Below are 17,781 nucleotides of genomic sequence, written 5' to 3'. Positions count from 1 at the left end.
CGAGACTATTATAAATTGTAAGGCATAAGGATTGAATTGGTTTTTGTTACGAAATTAAAAGTGTACTTCCATGAAAATATAGGAACAAAAAGTGATTTTTTAAACTTAAAATATTAACAATTTTATTCAATATGTGGGAATAAAAAACTCATGTACCTAACCATTTGATCAAATATATGTCTTTAACGGGTTCAACCTAACCATATCTCAACAATTAAAACATATACCATCATCCACCCACGAGGTGTCGAAGTGACACCTCACCTAAGCATTAAAAAAGAAAACGTTAGATCAACAAAACATTGAACAACATATTACACAAACCAATTTATTACAACACACCCAAAGCAAAAGACAATCACACAACATTTTGATAAAACCTTTATCATGATCTAGTGAAGGCCTCATCTGCAAAGTCAAAACGATCCATTACTTACGCAAAGCAAGCACCTTAGCCCAAGCCGGCCTAGCCATGATATCAGCCACCCAAGCATTGACATGGGGCCGACATTCAAACAGTTTCTTGGTCTGTGTCTCCAACAAGGATCCTAAGGCTGGGATATGGTGCAGATCAGCCAAACTGAAGGACTCCCCTCCCAAGTACTTGGATTGAACCAACTTCTTTTCATAGATATCAAGAACTTTAGCTAACTCAGCTTCCTTTTGCTCAACCACTGCAACATCTGTCTCACCCCACCCAAGCTTTGGCTTCAAACACAGCTCATACACAAGTTTCGAAGCTGGTGGATCAAAATGATGGCTCTCCACTTCAATCCATGTTAATACCGTAGCTGCTTTCTGTAGGTCTTGGGGAATCAATTGGGTTCCTTTATTAGCATAATTTGCTGAGATATACTGCGTGATTGCCCTGGATTCTATATATAGACAATTCATCAAACATCTTGTGTGCATAATCACAAACAACCGTGTTTTAAAGAGGATCGGTTTAGAATTTTACCAAAAAGTGTCAAATCCCCATCTTGGAATCCAGGAATTTGACCAAAAGGCTACAATCAGATCACAAATAAAATCAAATCAACAAAAACCCATGAAAATTAAAAGAAAGACAGGGCATGGGAAATAGTTGGAAATTTACATTGATGGAGAGAAAGGGGGGTTTCTTATGTTCTCCTTCGTGCATTTTGACATTGATAAACTCGAATTCGAGGTCTTTTTCATAGAGACAAGCTAGAACCTTGCATGTGGGTGTGGAAAGGGCAACTCCATGGACTTTGATGCTGGCCATTGAAACTTGGGGAGGGATTGAGAAGGAAGATTATTATTATAAGTAGAGAGTGATTAGAAATGGAAGTGGGTTTGTGAACTGAAATGAAGAATTATATAGAAATCAAGAGATGAGGTTTTTAAGTGATTAATGGCGGAAAGTCTTATAATGGGAAAAGTGATTTTGGTGAGAATATTCTGTTGTGGGTGTAATCGAGAAGACTCTGGAATTATGATAGGTTTTTGTACAAATCTCGGAATCACCTCTTACAAGTGCCCAATCTCGTCAGTGATCAATCATAAATACGTTCGTAAATAGGTCATTCGTAAAAAAATAGAAAGTATGGTAGTCGATGGCTGCAACCATGGTGGTTCTTGACTGCGCCTATAAAAAAGGATCTCAAGCAGGGCTTTCTCGTTTAGCTACATCAGTGCTAAAAAGTATGGTTGGCATTCGGCCTGCCTATCCAGACGTGAAGCCCTTGAAAAGTGGGTGTTTTAAAAATGGAAAACATACTTTTGAAAACCATTTTTTTCGTTTTTGAGATTTGTTAATAGTTTTAAAAACAGAAAACTCTAACCATGTTTTTTTTTTTTTTTTTCGTTTTTGAGATTTGCTAACGGTTTTAAAAATAGAAAATTCAATTCCACTTTTTACACGCACGCACATGCTCGTACAGACACAAATGAGTGTTTATAGGTTTAATTGTCGAAAGTAAAAATTAAAAAACCAAATGATTATCAAATGAGATCTTAAGTTTTATGCTTGTTCAATTTCAGTTTTTAAAACTATTAAAATTTTTATTTTATTTTTTTAAGGATTTAGTTAAAAAAAAATATAGTATTTTTTCAAACTATTAACAAAAATGGGTATATAAGAAAATATTTTTAAAAATAGGTGGGTATTGAAACTATTGACAAAAGTAGGGTACTAAAATCGTGTATGGGGTATACGATTGTCATGCTCGTACACGATTAACGTTTAATCCAGCACCACGTCAACTGACTTGGTTGACCGGTCGCATGGAGACTCTTGGACCAAGTCCACGATTGCCATAATTGTGGACCCGGTCCATGATTTATTATTTTTTTTAAAAAAAAAAAAGATTGACTAATTATTTTTTTTAATTGGAGATGTACAACAATATTAAGATTTTAGGAATGGGTCCACAAATTCATTCATTATTAAATTTAATTATATATTTAATCTACAATGAAAACATAATTATTTTGCATTCATATAAAAAAAAAAGATTTCATGATATTAAAGAAGATATACAATTAGTTTTTTAATTTGAAAATAAAAGTTTACATGAAATTTAAAAACGGCCCCTCTGGCCCTTATCCCTCATGGGGTTGTCTTTGTGTCCCTCTAAATTAGGTTCACCCTGCTGTCGTTGTCATCTACAACGAATACCTCTTCAATCGATGTTAGCAACATTGAGTCGTCTTGTTTATTGAATAATACCTTCTATGTTGACCAATGTTTGCTAACACATTGAACCTAACTCTTGTAAGTTGTTCTGCACTGAATATTATTGTACATATCCGATAAAATTATTCTATACAATGAAAAAAATAAATATTAAACAATATTCATATCATATATATGGAAAATGTCTGATTTTAAATCTCTTACCATGCAGTAATAGTAAGCGTCGTCAGGTGTGATAAATCGCCTCGTGATTGAATCGTACCAGGAAAAGTAGTCATCTGATACACCTGACCCATTTTTTAATTCTCCTTGTGCACAACGATCATGTCATCCATGTCAATAGGATATATATTCCACGTGGATTTGACGTCAGTCTTGGTCATGCTTACCTCTCAAATTAATCTAGTGTAGTATTGGGAGTGTATAGGACAACGAAGGTATCGTTTGTCGCAAACCGAACTGTCTCAACACACGATCTGGATGATGCCACTCTACTATATGGAACCATATAAGAGAGCTAACGGTCAACCAAATGTCCTCACCATCACGACAGGAATTAGGTAGGGATGACCAAATCTGTTGTGGTATGGCATCCAAATAATCTGACAAAAAAAAGAAGATAAGTATACATCCAAAATGTTTTAAATATTCATTTATATACACATTTGTTACCTGATTGTGCATCAGTCTATCAAATACTTTTCAGTACACGAGCAACATATTTGTTGACTATTCAGAGGCAGCTAATACACCACTCCATCTAAAATTATAAAAAATACAATTAATTTATATTCTTACATAAAACGATAATGAAATAAATATATAAATAAAATAATACCCGATACTAAGTGGACAATGATCTGGAGCCTGTAACTGTTCTATAATTGGAAATCTATCATAAGCCCATACCTGTAGTAGTATCAGTGACCCCGCTATTTTCAACGTTTATGCATTGGTAGCCCGACAAAGTTCTCTATACAACCATGCAAGACATGCACCACCCCACGAGCGTACCAACATGCTCGAAATCAGATAGTATAGGAGGAACATGAGATGCACTAGAGTATTTGACTTGTTAGCGAACAAAAATCCTCCAATAAGTTGCATAATGTATGCTCGTGCATACCTATGTATGCTGATGTTGTCGACATATGGAGGTAATTCTAGAAACTGGGATGCCAACCAGGGGATACTCAATCTTGAGCCTTTCAGATCATCTGGTAGAATGCCTAAGAGCTCTTCACCAACATTCTTCCAGTCATATTGTAGTGAACCTGTCAATAGTTGCTCCACTCGTAACCCAAACTGTATGACAACATCCTACAACGTGATTGTACATTCCCCACAAGGCAGGTGAAACATGTGGGTTTCTGGTCTCCAATACTCAACTAGAGTAGTAATAAGGTGTCAATCAAGTTAGATAAATCCGATTTGTGCAACTCCAAGAAAACCTGCATGTTCAACGTAGGGAATAATGCGGTGATCAAATGGGATAGTATGTTGTGAAGATGCCTCCCTTCTTTGACAACTCAAAACTAATGTAGAAGAACAATCCCATACCGACTGAGAACGATGCGTATTTTGTTGATATAATTGTAAAGGATTAGAAGGATCAGGCTCCATTACCTAAAAAGTTCAAATTACATTACAATAAAATCCATCACATAAAAGATACATAAAATGTACAATAAAGATACAATTACATGAAAAATAAATTCATTACATAAAAAGTACAATTACATAAAATGAAACAATTACATAAAAAATATAAGTACATAAAAGATACAATTACATGAGAAATACAAGTATATAAAATATACAATTACATAAAAAAAAATATAAGTACATGAAAAATACAAGTACATGAAAAATACAAGTACATAAAATATACAATTACATAAAAAAATATAAGTATATAAAAGATACACCTAATGACCCGAAGACGAAACACCTAATGTACGTTGTGGACAAGTACGTCTGTTATGTCCTTCTCTCTTGCAAATTATACATCGAACTTTTTGGCTTGCCTATCTCCAATCCATTTCATTATGAATACACGTACTTTTTGGCCAACCCTGTTCTCTTAGTAAGTTCGCATTTGGACGAACTTCTGTAACTGATAATTATGGCCAATAATCTGGGTGTTTTATTGGATGGAAGCGACCTTCATAACATCACTTGAAATTGGACAATTTGTAGCATTCATCAATAAGTGGTATGTATATCAAATGCATGTAATTACAAACTGCATTTACATGAGAGTATGGAATCTTGAATGACTGCTACTTATTATAAGAACATGTTTCTTCTTTCAAGCTCAAAACTTGGGTGTGTTGTCCTTTATAGGGAGAAATCATACTTATTTCAGTCTGTACTTCAAAAGTTTGATTTTCTCTGTCAATAGATGTCACCGTATATGCAGATGCTCATTTTTCCCACCTCTTAAGTTTTCTTAGGGCATATTCTGTATACATGTCCCCACGATCAAGTGCTTCACTGATTTCTTGTCTTCGATGTTCAAAATACAGTATTGTGCGATAAAATGTTAGCCTAACCAAAGAAGTAATTGGTAACATTCTAATACCTTTGAAAACACCATTCATACGTTCAGCTGAATTGCTTGTCATCCACCCATAGCGGTACCCACCGTCATGTGATTGTCCATTTTTCCAAGTCAATATCTGAAAAATATTCAAGGTATTCAGGGTTCAATTGTTTCAATTCTTTCATGCACCGAATGAACTTGCGCCTTTGGTGTTGATTTTCTGCTTTAAACCCCAAAGTGTTGTTTCCTTTTGAGAATTAGTTAAAGACAGTTTAAAGTGTTGAGCTATGAGTAAGGATACTGGTTTTGCATCATTTAGATGAAACCTTCTTAGTATTTTCTCACAATAGTTGTTTTGATTAATGTTTAAGGTTGGTTCTTCTCTGTTTCTCAGGATTTCAATCCCTAAGATCTTACTTGCCTGACCCAATTCCTTCATGTCAAACTCTCTCTTTAGGAGATCTTTGACATGAGTTAATTCTTGCTTGGACTTCCCCGCCAGTAACATACCATCCACATATATGAGTAAGTACACTCTATACTTATAGAAGGTTGTGTTCACATACACACATATGTCATATGAGCTCCTTTTAAATCCAATGCTAGAGATATAGTCATTAAACCTTTTATACCAGCACCTTGGGGACTATTTAAGTCCATAGATTTACTTATTAAGTAGGCAGTAGAGAATTTCCTTCCGTTTGACTTTAAACCCCTTTGATTGCATCATATAGATTGTTTCTTCTCGATGGCTATGTAAAAAAATAAATCTTTACATCTAGTTGATCTAGTTCTAAATTGTCTTCAGCAACCAAATACAATAGGAGTCTAATAAAAGTTTGTTTAACCACTGGAGAAAATATCTCTGAGTAATCTATGTCCACCCTTTGTGTGAAACCCTTAGCAATCAACCTTGCTTTATACCTAGGTTTATAATTTGGATACACTCCATCTTTGAGTTTGAATATCTATTCAGAAGAAATAGGCTTATATCCTTTTGGAAGAGGAGCCAAAGACCAAGTCCCATATTTAATGAATGCATTTCCTTATTCATGGCTTCAATCCAACTCTTTGCAATGGGACCACTTGTGGCCTCTTCAAAGGTAGATGGTTCATGGTCAGTATGAGCTACTACAACATTAAGCACTAAGTTCATGTAGTTCATTTTAGTATACATGGCTGGAGAATTTATAATTCTTCTTTGCATGTCCCTTGCTAAGGCATATTGACTCAAATCAGGTTGAATATTTATGGTTTCCATCTGTTCTCCTGTCCCTTCCTCTTCTTCTTTTGAGTCACTAGGTAAGTTAGGTTTTGTTGGTTGCTCGGTGGCTATCTCCACCTCAATTCCTATGGTGAAGGTATCAGATTTATCCCTTGATTTCTCCTCTTTTTGTATGAGCATATTTTCTTCTCTGAAAGTGATGTTTCTACTGATAATGAATCTTTTCTCAGCTAGATGCCACATTCTAAATCCCTTGACTCTCTCAGTGAAGCCAACAAACATGCACTTAGCAACCCTAACTTTCAATTTTCCTTTGTTTTGGTGCACAAACCCCACACACCCAAATACCTTAAGGGTATCTAGATTAGGAGGAGGATTAGATCACTTCTCTTCAAGGGTACGTAACTCTAGAGATATATGTGGCACCTATTTAGGGTGTAGACAATATAGGTTGCGGCTTCTGCCTAAAAGTTTTTACCTAGAATAGCATCAGATAACAAACACCTTACCTTTTCCATTATTGTTCTATTAGCCTCTCAGCAACCCTATTCTATTGAGGTATGTACCTCATAATCCTATGTATTGTTATTCCATTCTCACTACAAAACTTGTCAAAATCTTCATTATAAAACTCAAGTCCATTGTCAGTTCTAAAGTACTTTAACCTTTTAGATGTCTGAGTTTATATCATTATTTTCCATTCTTTAAACTTTCCAAAAACTTGATCCTTAGTTTTTAAGAAGTATATCAAACTTTTCCTAGAAAAATCATCTGCTAAGGTTAGAAAGTACCTTGAGTCACTAAGGCTAGAGGATGGGCTCCATAATTCCGAATGAACATAGTCAAGTATTATTTTGGTAGTATGCTGAGATTTTGTGAAGCCCTGTCTAGTAATTTTTCCTAAAATGCAGTGTTCACAGAAGGAAAGGTGTTCACTATCCCTTTGGGCAATATACCCTACTTAGATAAAGCTTGTATCCCTTTAGCACTGATATGTGACAGCCTTTTGTGCCATAAGTCTGCTTCTGCCAAGGTTGTTGTAGAAATAATATAGGCTCCAGTCATCATTTCTACTTCTCTAACAATATAAAGGTCATTTACCTTCTCACCAACCAAGACCATCTTAGAATCCTTAATAAATTCTAGTATTCCATTCTTTCCCCTGTATTCACACCCCATGGAATCTAGCATACCCAGAGATATCAAATTTCTCTTGAGTAAGGGTACATGTTTCATATTTTTAAGAAACTTGACTGATCCATCTCTTAGTTTTAGGGATACTGAACCAATTCCCTTAATCATACAAGCTTTATTGTTCCCCATATACACCAGTTCTCCATTCAAATTCTTATAGGTGTTGAACTAGGGTTTGAAAGGAGTCATATTGTACAACCAGAGTCAAGTACCCAATCATGCTTCCCTAAAGGGCTTATATGGGTGGTTTTGTTCCTTGTAGAGACTAAGGCATTAGAATAGATGTATGAACCTTCAACCATAGAGGCTTCAGGCTATTTTCCCTTTTGATCATTCTCTTTCTCTTGATTTTTTCTTTTTAGACTATAACAATCTCTCATAAGATGTCATTTCTTCTTATAGTAGTTATACCTTGGTTTAGTTTTAGGCTTGTGTTCTTCACTAAGTTGATTTTTGGCACCTTTAGAGTAGTTTTTTTCTGTTCTTGCCTTTGACAAACAACCCTTATGCATTAGGCTGTTCCTTCTTGACGACTTGAAACTCCAATTCTCTAGTTCTTAATGCTGAAATAATGGCATCAGCGGTGATCGACTCTTGCCATATTTCAAAGCATTTTTTTACCTCCTTATAGACTTTAGGTAGAGAGTTCAACAGGAAAAAAGTTTCATTTTCATCACCAATCTTTTCACCAAGGCTCTTGAACTCAGAAACTATCTTCTTAAACTCATCCAAATTGTCAAATAGTGTTTTTAACAGAATCCATCTTAAATGTGAAGAGTTTCTCTCTTAAAAACATCTTGTTAGGTAGATCTCTTGTAGTATAAAGACCTTCCAACTTGGTTCACATTTTATAAGTTGTGTCTTGGTCATTTACTTATCTCAAGATGTTGTCACTGAGGTTGAGAACTAGTGTTCCATAAGCTATAAGTTCCATATCTCCCCTTTCTTGGGTTGTTATCGTAGGGGAGCAGAGTAGATAGGTCCAAAAGGGCTTTGTGGGCTTTCTGTTGTCTGAAAATTGCCTTGATTTTGGATTTTCATAAGCCAAAATCACTCTTTCCATCAAACTTTTCTATTTCAAATCTTGCAACAGCCATTATTAGATTTGAAACTTAGTCTTGAATAACCAAGAATTGCCTTCTTGAATATCTTGATGCTTTAAGAAAAGCTAACCTGATGATCTTCAAGCTTTGATACTAGTTTTGTTGGGCTTTATTGTGTTATTTTTTTTAGGCCCAATGAAACCAAGTTTATGAAGTTCACGGACTTGAGGTAGGTGAAGAACTTGGTTGAAAGGAGGTCACGATTCCAAATTAATCTGATCACACGTGTAGAGTTAAGAATTACTCTTCAGCTAATTAGGAAGTGGTACCTCAAAAATCGATTCAATCAAGTAAACTATTCTTCTCTTCTCTCTTGTTTTTCTCTTAGCTTCTCTCTAGGGTTATTCGAAGATAGTTAAATCTTTAATGGTGTTTTTACTCTTATTTTGCAGAGATGAGTTATATCATGCATAAATGGGGTGGATACTTCTATGATTTAAGTGAGAACAAGGTGTTTGTATCGACAAATGCTATCTTCTTGGAAGAAGACCACATCAGGGATCATAAATCACGAAGCAAGCTTATTTTAAATGAGATTTCTAGTGAGACTACTGAGAGTTCTACAAGAGTTGTTGAACAGACTGATAGATCAACAAGAGTTGTTGATGTCGGTTCATCTAGTCAACCATTTCAAGAGTTGAGACTGCCTCGACATAGTGGGAGGGTTACGAACCCACCGGAACGCTACATGGGATTGACTAAAGCCCAAAACATCATATCTGATGATGGAATTAAGGATCCATTGTCTTATAAGTAAGCAATGAAGGATGTTGACAAAGATGGGTGGATTAAAGTCATGAATCAGGAAATGGAGTCTATGTACTTCAATTCTGTCTAAGAACTTGTGGATCAACCTGACGAAGTAAAACCTATAGGGTGTAAGTGGATCTACAGGAGAAAATGAGGTGTAGATAGAAAGATACAGACCTTTAAGGCTAGACTCGTGGTAAAGGGTTATACCCAAGTTGAGGGAGTGGACTATGAAGAAACTTTCTCACTTGTTGTCATGTTGAAGTCTATCAGGATTCTCCTGTCCATAGCCACATTTTATTATTATGAGATATGGCAAGTGGACGTCAAGACTGCCTTTCTGAATGGTAATCTTGAGAAGACCATCTACATGGCTCAACTAGAGGGATTCATTGTTCCGTATCAAGAGAAAAAGGTTTGCAAGCTTAATAGGTCCATTATGGGTTGAAACAAGCATCTAGATCTTGGAACATTAGATTTGATAGTGCAATCAAGTCATTTAGCTTTGATCAGAATGTTGATGAGGCTTGTATTTACAAGAAAATCATCAATAGCTTAATAGCTTTCCTGGTGTTGTATATGGATGATATCCTACTCATTGGAAATGATGTAGGTTTTCTGACTAACATTAAAATGTGGCTAGCCGTCCAATTCCAAACGAAAGATTTAGGAGAGGCGTAGTTTATTCTAGGGATCCAGATCATTTGGGATCGTAAGAACAAAAGGTTGGCCTTATCTTAGGCATCATACATTGACAAGATGTTGACCAGGTATTCGATGCAAAATTCCAAGAGGGGTTTTTACCCTTCAGGCATGGAATTATTTTGTTTAAAGAACAGTGTCCTAAGACACCTCAAGAGGTTGGAAAATGAGACGGATTCCTTATGCTTCAACTGTTGGAAGCTTTATGTGTGCAATGTTATGTACTAGACCTGACATTTGCTATGCAGTAGGGATTGTCAGTCGATATCAGTCCAATCCAGGATTAGATCACTGGACGGCGGTTAAAATGATCCTCAAGTATCTTCGGAGAAAGATGGACTATATGCTCGTGTATGAAGATAAGGATTTGATTCTTACAGGATACACAGACTTTGACTTTCAGACTGATAGAGATTTTCGGAAATCAACATCAGGGTCAGTGTTCACTCTGAATGGAGGGGCTGTAGTTTGATGAAACATCAAGCAGGGATGCATCACAGACTCTACTATGGAAGTCGAATACATAGTCGCTTGTGAAGCTGCAAAAGAGGTTATTTGGCTTAGGAAGTTCCTTACAGATTTAGAAGTTGTTCCAAATATGTCTTTGTTAATTACTCTCTATTGTGATAACAGCAGAGCTGTGGCAAATTCTAAGGAACCTCGGAGTCACCAAAGAGGCAAGCATATTGAACGGAAGTACCATTTGATCAAAGAGATTGTGCATCGCAGTGATGTGATTGTCACGGAGATCGCATCGGAGCACAACGTTTATGATCCGTTTACAAAGGCTCTCACAGCTAAAGTGTTCAAAGGTCATCTGAAGAGTCTGGGTCTACGGGACATGCGACACCTTGTCTAGGGCAAGTGGGAGATGATATTGGGGTATAGAGTATGCTCTAGTTTATTGTATATTGTACTTTTTTTATGTATTGTACATTAGTCTCTCGGGGCATTAGGACAAGTGGGAGATTGTTGGGATTAGTGTCCTAATTCTCTCGGTGGTCTCGTAGTTTGTAAATATTTTTGTACACACGTTGTTATTAATAAAATAAGTGTTATTTTATATGCATTTACTCAAATCCAATAAATTAAGATCCTTGGTTATTCATGTAACTTAAGCATGTATGTGAGACATACAAGAGAATCATGCCTTAAGTAATAACCTAAATGGTCTGTAATATAAGGATAAAGGATGGATACCTTTTCCTGGTGACACTACAGATACGACCCGCTTTGTAGATGTTATAAGTGTTGTAAAGTGCTACAAATGATCTGATCCTGACTATTCATGTGGAGACATGAGAGCGGGAGTATCCTATATAAATAGTTTGTATAAGACCGAACCAAGAAATGATTAGTCTCTTTATATAACGTCGTTGATAATTGAGACTTACATTTCACTAAAATAACCATAGGTGACACGACCTTAACCCTAAGTGAGTTGGGAACTTCTGCCTATAAGGGTGGTCATTTGATTAGTATGGGTGAGAGTGGCTTGATTGCTAACTCAACAAGCCTACCATTTTGGGGATTCGTCTGATTAGGGAGCTGGGAACTCAGCAACCAAGACAGAATTCACTTCTTCCTCGAAGCAAGGGCAAGTAGATAAATTGCTCCCTTAAGAGCTGATTCCAGTTCTTAAACATAATGGTCATACCCTCTCTTTGAAAGAGAGGACTCGGTCATAGTAGGACTATGACTTATTGTTCATTAGAGGAATCAGTGGTACTTAAGGAGTTAGATGTAGCTACAGGGGAAAAACAGTAAATTGGCCCAACTATACTTATGAGCGATTTGTGAAGGGTCATCACACTGTTGATTGGTTATATGAACATAGAAATATATCTGTAGTGCAAAGAGTGCAGCTGTTGGTCTTTAGTGAAGTGCCCGACAGTTAACGGATGGTGGATTTCGTGATTAAAGAGTTTCATCATTTATTCACCTACTGTTGGAGCTTCAAGCTACAGGTTCATAAGGTCTCCTTGGTAGCTTAATGGATTCAAGTTTCTCCATTAATGGTGCATGTGTGAGGTTTATTTCAATTTTGAATAACTAAAGGATAAAATTAAAAGAGTTTTCATTTTCTGAACGATCACTTCATTTAGTGAATTGCTAATCATTTACTCATGAGAGACTACACGATAGCCCTCTAGCGAGAGAGAGACTAAACGATAGTGTAAAGAATTGAGCGAGATACTAAACGATCGAGCGAGATTTGCTAAACAATCGTGTAAACAATTGAGCGAAAGACTAAACGATCGAGCGAGATTTACTAGACGATTGGCTAGACGATTCTCACAAGAGTGAGATTTACTAAACGATCAAGTACTCTCAGTCTAAGCGATAGACAAAACCTTTCCCCCACTTGATCGTGTAGTTTGATCATTTTCTTCCTTCTTCCCTCTACCAAATTCACACAGAGCCCACAACTCCTGGATTCTCACTTCGAGAATATCAAGGTTGCCGAGTGGTTGTGTCGAAGGGTTGTTATTCAAGGAGTAGATTGTTCGTGATTGTAACAACAATGAGTGGTTGGCTAGACGATTGGTTATGAGAGCGAGATATTGTTGTGCAATTGCTCACGAGAGCGAGATATTACTGTGCGATTGCTCATGAGAGCGAGATATTGTTGTGTCATTGTCCACAAGAGCGAGAGATTTCCAGAAGAAGAGTTCTTTAAGGTATATCTCTCAATTCCTGTTGTATTTAGTTAAGATAGCATGTTGTAATTTTCTTTATAATGTATAATTATTCTTGTATGTTTGTGAATGCATTTATTCTTGCACAATGGCTTGGAAAGATCTTGCTTCCGCTTATGGAGATCTCTATTTAGATTTCCTTCATAAACATCCATCAAACAAACCACATTCATAACCATTCATCACATGAAACAGGATGCAGAATTTGTAAAACCCACCATCACTGTAAAATCGATTCAACATAAAATATGGAATTTGGGATCAGATAACCAACAACCTGGCTCTGATACTAATTGAAGGAACCCAAACTGAAGGGAACCGTAAGTGAAAGCAAGAATGTCCCAAATCCCATTTTTCATTGAATATAAATTTTACAGTAAAACAAAGAAACAAAATACGCATTTATTTGTAAATTACATCATACTAACAAAAGGTTTTAGAAACCTTATCTTTGAAGACTTTTCTTCAAGATTCCCTCGAACAACACACGAATGACTTGAAGAGTTTCTTCAAGAAAACTTTGAACAAGAACGAACACGAGCACAAAGACTTCCTCGGTATTCTCAGGTTAAAACCCAGGAGTGGTGGGTTCTGACTATTTTGGATTGAAGGAAACTTAGTAGAGAGGAAAAAGAAGATTTGCAAATTGTTCAGCAACAATTCCAAAACATAGAACTCTTCTATCTCTTTTCTCACTGTCATCTTGATAATCAGATTATTGGAAGAATGTGACTCTTTCCTATCTTTCAAAGAATCAAATACCATAACCACCCACTTACATAAGTGGAGATAAAAGAGGCAACTCTCCCTCCCTCATTTTTATTTAAAATAAAATAAAAATTATATTTAATATATATAAATATAAATATGATAACTAACTTATCATATTATATACATATATTAAATTATATGTTATATCACATATAACATATAGATTTAATATTATATCACATACAATGTTTCTTCTCTCTAATATGGTATTTAATATAAATCACATTTATATTAAATTTAATAACTATGAATCTAATTCATAGAATAATATTTGAATCATATTCAAATATTTATTTCCTCCCACTAAACAATAATGTATCAAATACATTATAATAATTATATCACATATAATTAAAACAACTTAATTATATCATATATAATTAAATCCCTCTACTAATTTGAACAATTCAAATTAATCCAAAAACTGATTCTCAATTAATCCTATTGAACTATCAAGAAGACCTCATGGACCTGTAGGTTAAAGCTCCAATGATACATAAATAATTAATTAAACCCTTTAATTAAATTATTCACCATCAGTTAACTGTCGGGCACTCCACTAAAGACCGACAGCTACACTCTTCACACTACAGATATATTTCTGTGTCCATTGAATATAACCAATCAACAGTATGATGACCCTTCACAAATTGCTCGTAAGTACAGCTAGGCCAAAATTACCGTTTTCCCTCTATAGTTATATCTAACTCCTTAAGTACCACCGATCCCTCTAATGAATAATAAATCATAGTCCAACTATGACTAAACCCCTCTCGTATGTGGCGCCACATTGTTTAAGTCCCAGAATCAGCCCTTAAGAGAGTAATTTATCTACTTACTCCGACCTCGGAGAAGGAGTGAATTCCTTCTTGTGTAGCTATGTTCCAGCTCTCCAATCAGAAAAATCCCCAAAATGATAGGCTTGTTGAGTTGGCATTTGGCTACTCTCACCCATACAAATCGAAGGACCACCCTTATAGGCAGGAGTTCACAACTCACTCAAGATTTAGGTCATGTTACCTATGGTCATCTTGGTAAAATGTAAGACTCTATTATGAACACGTTATATAATGAGACTAAATATTCGTAGTCTGGTCTTATACAAATTCCTTTGTATAAAATATCCTCTCTCACATATCTATACGTGAATGATCAAGATCAGATCATTTATAGCACTTTACAACAATTGTAACACCTACAAAGCGGGTCATACTCATAGTGTCACTAGGATAAGGTACCCAACCTTATCCATCTACTACAAACCATTTAGGTTATCACTTAAACATGATCCACCTGTATGTCTCTACATACATGCTTAAGTTGTAAGATAACCTTGGATATTAGTTTATTAGTTTGTGATTAATGCAATTAAAATATCACATATTTTATTAAATAGACAATGAGTTTGAATAAAATATCATATATTTTATTAAATACACAATGGGTTTGTTCAATAATGTTTACAAACTATAGGACCCTATGAGATTTAGGGCATCAACCCCAACACAAAGCATATTTCACCGAAACTTTTCTACACTCATGATCTTGAAGAAAATGGCGACATCGCTGTACAACAAATTTGTTCGAATGATAACCTGGCAGACTTATTTACAAAGGCATTACCCACCATTGGAATACGGCGACTCAGAGATCTTAAGTAATGTTTTCAGGAGGGGGAGTAAATATATTGTATTCTTTTAGGAGTATATATTATATGAAATATGTAATTTTTTTTCCTTTATTAGGGTTTTTTCCCATTTGGTTTTTTCTAGTTAGGTTTTAATGAGGCACATTTCATATATATATATATATTGGCATCTAAGGGGAACTATTATAAATATTATAAAAATATATAAATGCCCATTACTTAGTGTCCTAAAAACCATGTGTCAATTTTCATTTTGTCCATGTGGTTTGTAGTTATTCATGTTTGGTGTCCATGTAAGACCAAATCCTACTTGCCACTTTGCCTTAGTGGCATTTGGTGGATCTTAAAATCACATATATTGGTGAGAAATTCACTTCAAATTTCCACTAAATTTTCATAATTTCAGTTATTTTATAATTTTACTTATTTTATTTTATAATTTTATTATATTATATTTATTTATTATTATTATATTTATATATTATTACATTATATTTTCTCCATATCCGTTGTGCTCCGTTGTGCTCCTCAATTTCACAACACAAACTACATATTTAATATTTAAACTTTCAAATTTTATAAAATTTACAAATCTGTTAGACATAAAATTTAAAATTTAGCTTCTATTAGATATAAGATTCAAATTTACATCTAATAGGATCAATTAATTTTTAAATACTTAAAAAAATTCAAGGAGCTATTAGACACAAAATTGAAAATTTTGAGATTTATTAGATATTTTTAAAAGTCTAGAGACAGAAAAAAAAACACAAACTTCAAAGTTTTGACTAAAATTGGCATCATGTAGTTTACTTTTTTTTCTTTAGTTATTTTTAACAAATATTATAGTTTTCTAAAACTATTTTGATGAATATTTTTGTCTAGTGAATAATTTGATTGAAATTGAGGATGATAGTGGTAGAAAATATCTCTAAGGGTTGTTTGATTTAAAGTTTTGTAGATGTTTGGACATATAAGATGTCTAAGAACAGAATATTTGGAAATATGATATATGGAAATCAAAGATAATTATGTTTACTTGTACATGAAAAATGCTATCATAATTTTATGAAAAAAAATTGTGTTTGTATTTAATTTATGAGTTTTAGCATGAAAATCTTATATAATAGTAATAAATTAATTAATTAAACAATAAATATCATTCAATATGTTAATGAAAATTAATTATAAGTAAATAATAATTTTAAATATAAGTATTTGAAAGTTGAATATTTTATAATTAATTTCATATTAATTATAATCCAAATACTTAATGATTTTTATAATTAATTAAGTCAACTTTAGTCATTTTAATTTTAATTAAATAATAAAAAAAACATATTTTAATAAATAATATATTATATAAAAAGTGAAAAATAGATAAATAAATAAATAAGAGAATTTCTTATAAATAGAAAAATCTCAAAAATATTTACACATTATAGCAAAAAGTTTCAAAAGTACTTTGTATTTTTGGAACTTTTTGCTATAAAGTGTAAATATTTTTAAATATTTTTTATATTTAAAAAGGTCTCCAAAAAAAATGATATGTTAGTAAATAATACTAAAAAAATTATAAATATAATATGTTAATAAATGAAGTAATAAAAATTAATTACAATAAATTATATTTGTGTTTGGTTTGTGGATTATTTTCAACAATTTTATATAACACCGAAGTATTAAAATAAATCAAATTTCATTGTCAATAATTAATTTATAATATTAAATATTAAATAATTAGTTGTTAGTTAATTTATTATTATCAAGTCAATATTCTAGAATAATTTTAGACCATATAAATTAATTTAACATTTATTAATAGAAGAAAAAACAGAAGAATATAATTATAAGAATTGAAGGAAATAAAAAAAATAGAAAAGATGAATAACAGAGTGAAAGAAGTAAGAAAAAAATAAAGAAAACAAATATAATAAAGAAAAAAGTAGAAAACCTCCAACAAAACGGACAATAATTATATTAACTTTTCTTGTAGGTCACATTTACCAATGGTATTAAAAACTGGTATAATTGTAATGAAGTTCCATTGATGAATCAATCGTAATGAACTTGGATCGCAAATACAATTAGATTTCTTTTGATCACATTTACTTAGAATTATAAATTTGTCATATTTAATACCGTTACTGTTATATTTTGACCCTAACGGTAATAGTAGAAGTAAAGATATCAATAAATGTGATGGACTCATAATTCTCATACTGTTACGATATTAGTAACTGTAACGGTAATGGTAAAAGTAATGTGTCCCACATAATTTATAAGCACAATCAGATTGAACGTCATCCGTTTCTTAAATAGATTGCACGTTTTGAATATAGAGTTAGAGGAGGGCATCACAGTTTATTATGATTACATAGCACAGGTAAAAACCCAACAAATATAATCAATTAAGACCCATTTTTTATATTATCAGTGATGGATTACGTTTCACTTAAAGTAAATGTGACTTTAGTACAATAAA

The 17,781-nt window shown here is 33.7% G+C and overlaps 1 protein-coding gene across 1 annotated transcript; it reads right to left on the bottom strand.

Annotated features, from left to right (window-relative positions):
- Window positions 1-95: 95 nt before the first annotated feature.
- Window positions 96-1,846, bottom strand: LOC120086230 (glutathione S-transferase-like). Its single transcript, XM_039042776.2, has 3 exons — window positions 1,097-1,846; window positions 959-1,007; window positions 96-875 (listed from the first exon to the last, which is right to left on the bottom strand). The coding sequence occupies exons 1-3, from the start codon at window positions 1,244-1,246 to the stop codon at window positions 430-432; spliced, it is 645 nt and encodes a 214-aa protein (XP_038898704.1). The 5' UTR covers window positions 1,247-1,846; the 3' UTR covers window positions 96-429.
- Between the last annotated feature and the right edge of the window lie 15,935 nt (window positions 1,847-17,781).

Source organism: Benincasa hispida, chromosome 9 (assembly GCF_027475165.1).
Source record: "Benincasa hispida cultivar pf3 chromosome 9, pf3_genome.v1.1, whole genome shotgun sequence".
Lineage (NCBI taxonomy): Eukaryota > Viridiplantae > Streptophyta > Magnoliopsida > Cucurbitales > Cucurbitaceae > Benincasa > Benincasa hispida.
Note: the sequence above shows the minus strand (reverse complement) of the source record. Positions and strands in the feature narration are given on the sequence as shown.

Excerpts from the sequence above, each read along its gene's own strand:
- LOC120086230 (XM_039042776.2), bottom strand. The coding sequence starts at position 1,246 with ATGGCCAGCATCAAAGTCCATGGAGTTGCCCTTTCCACACCCACATGC. Across the intron at positions 1,008-1,096 it reads CCCCCTTTCTCTCCATCAAT|CCTTTTGGTCAAATTCCTGG; the intron begins GTAAATTTCCAA and ends ATCTGATTGTAG. Across the intron at positions 876-958 it reads TGGGGATTTGACACTTTTTG|AATCCAGGGCAATCACGCAG; the intron begins GTAAAATTCTAA and ends GTCTATATATAG.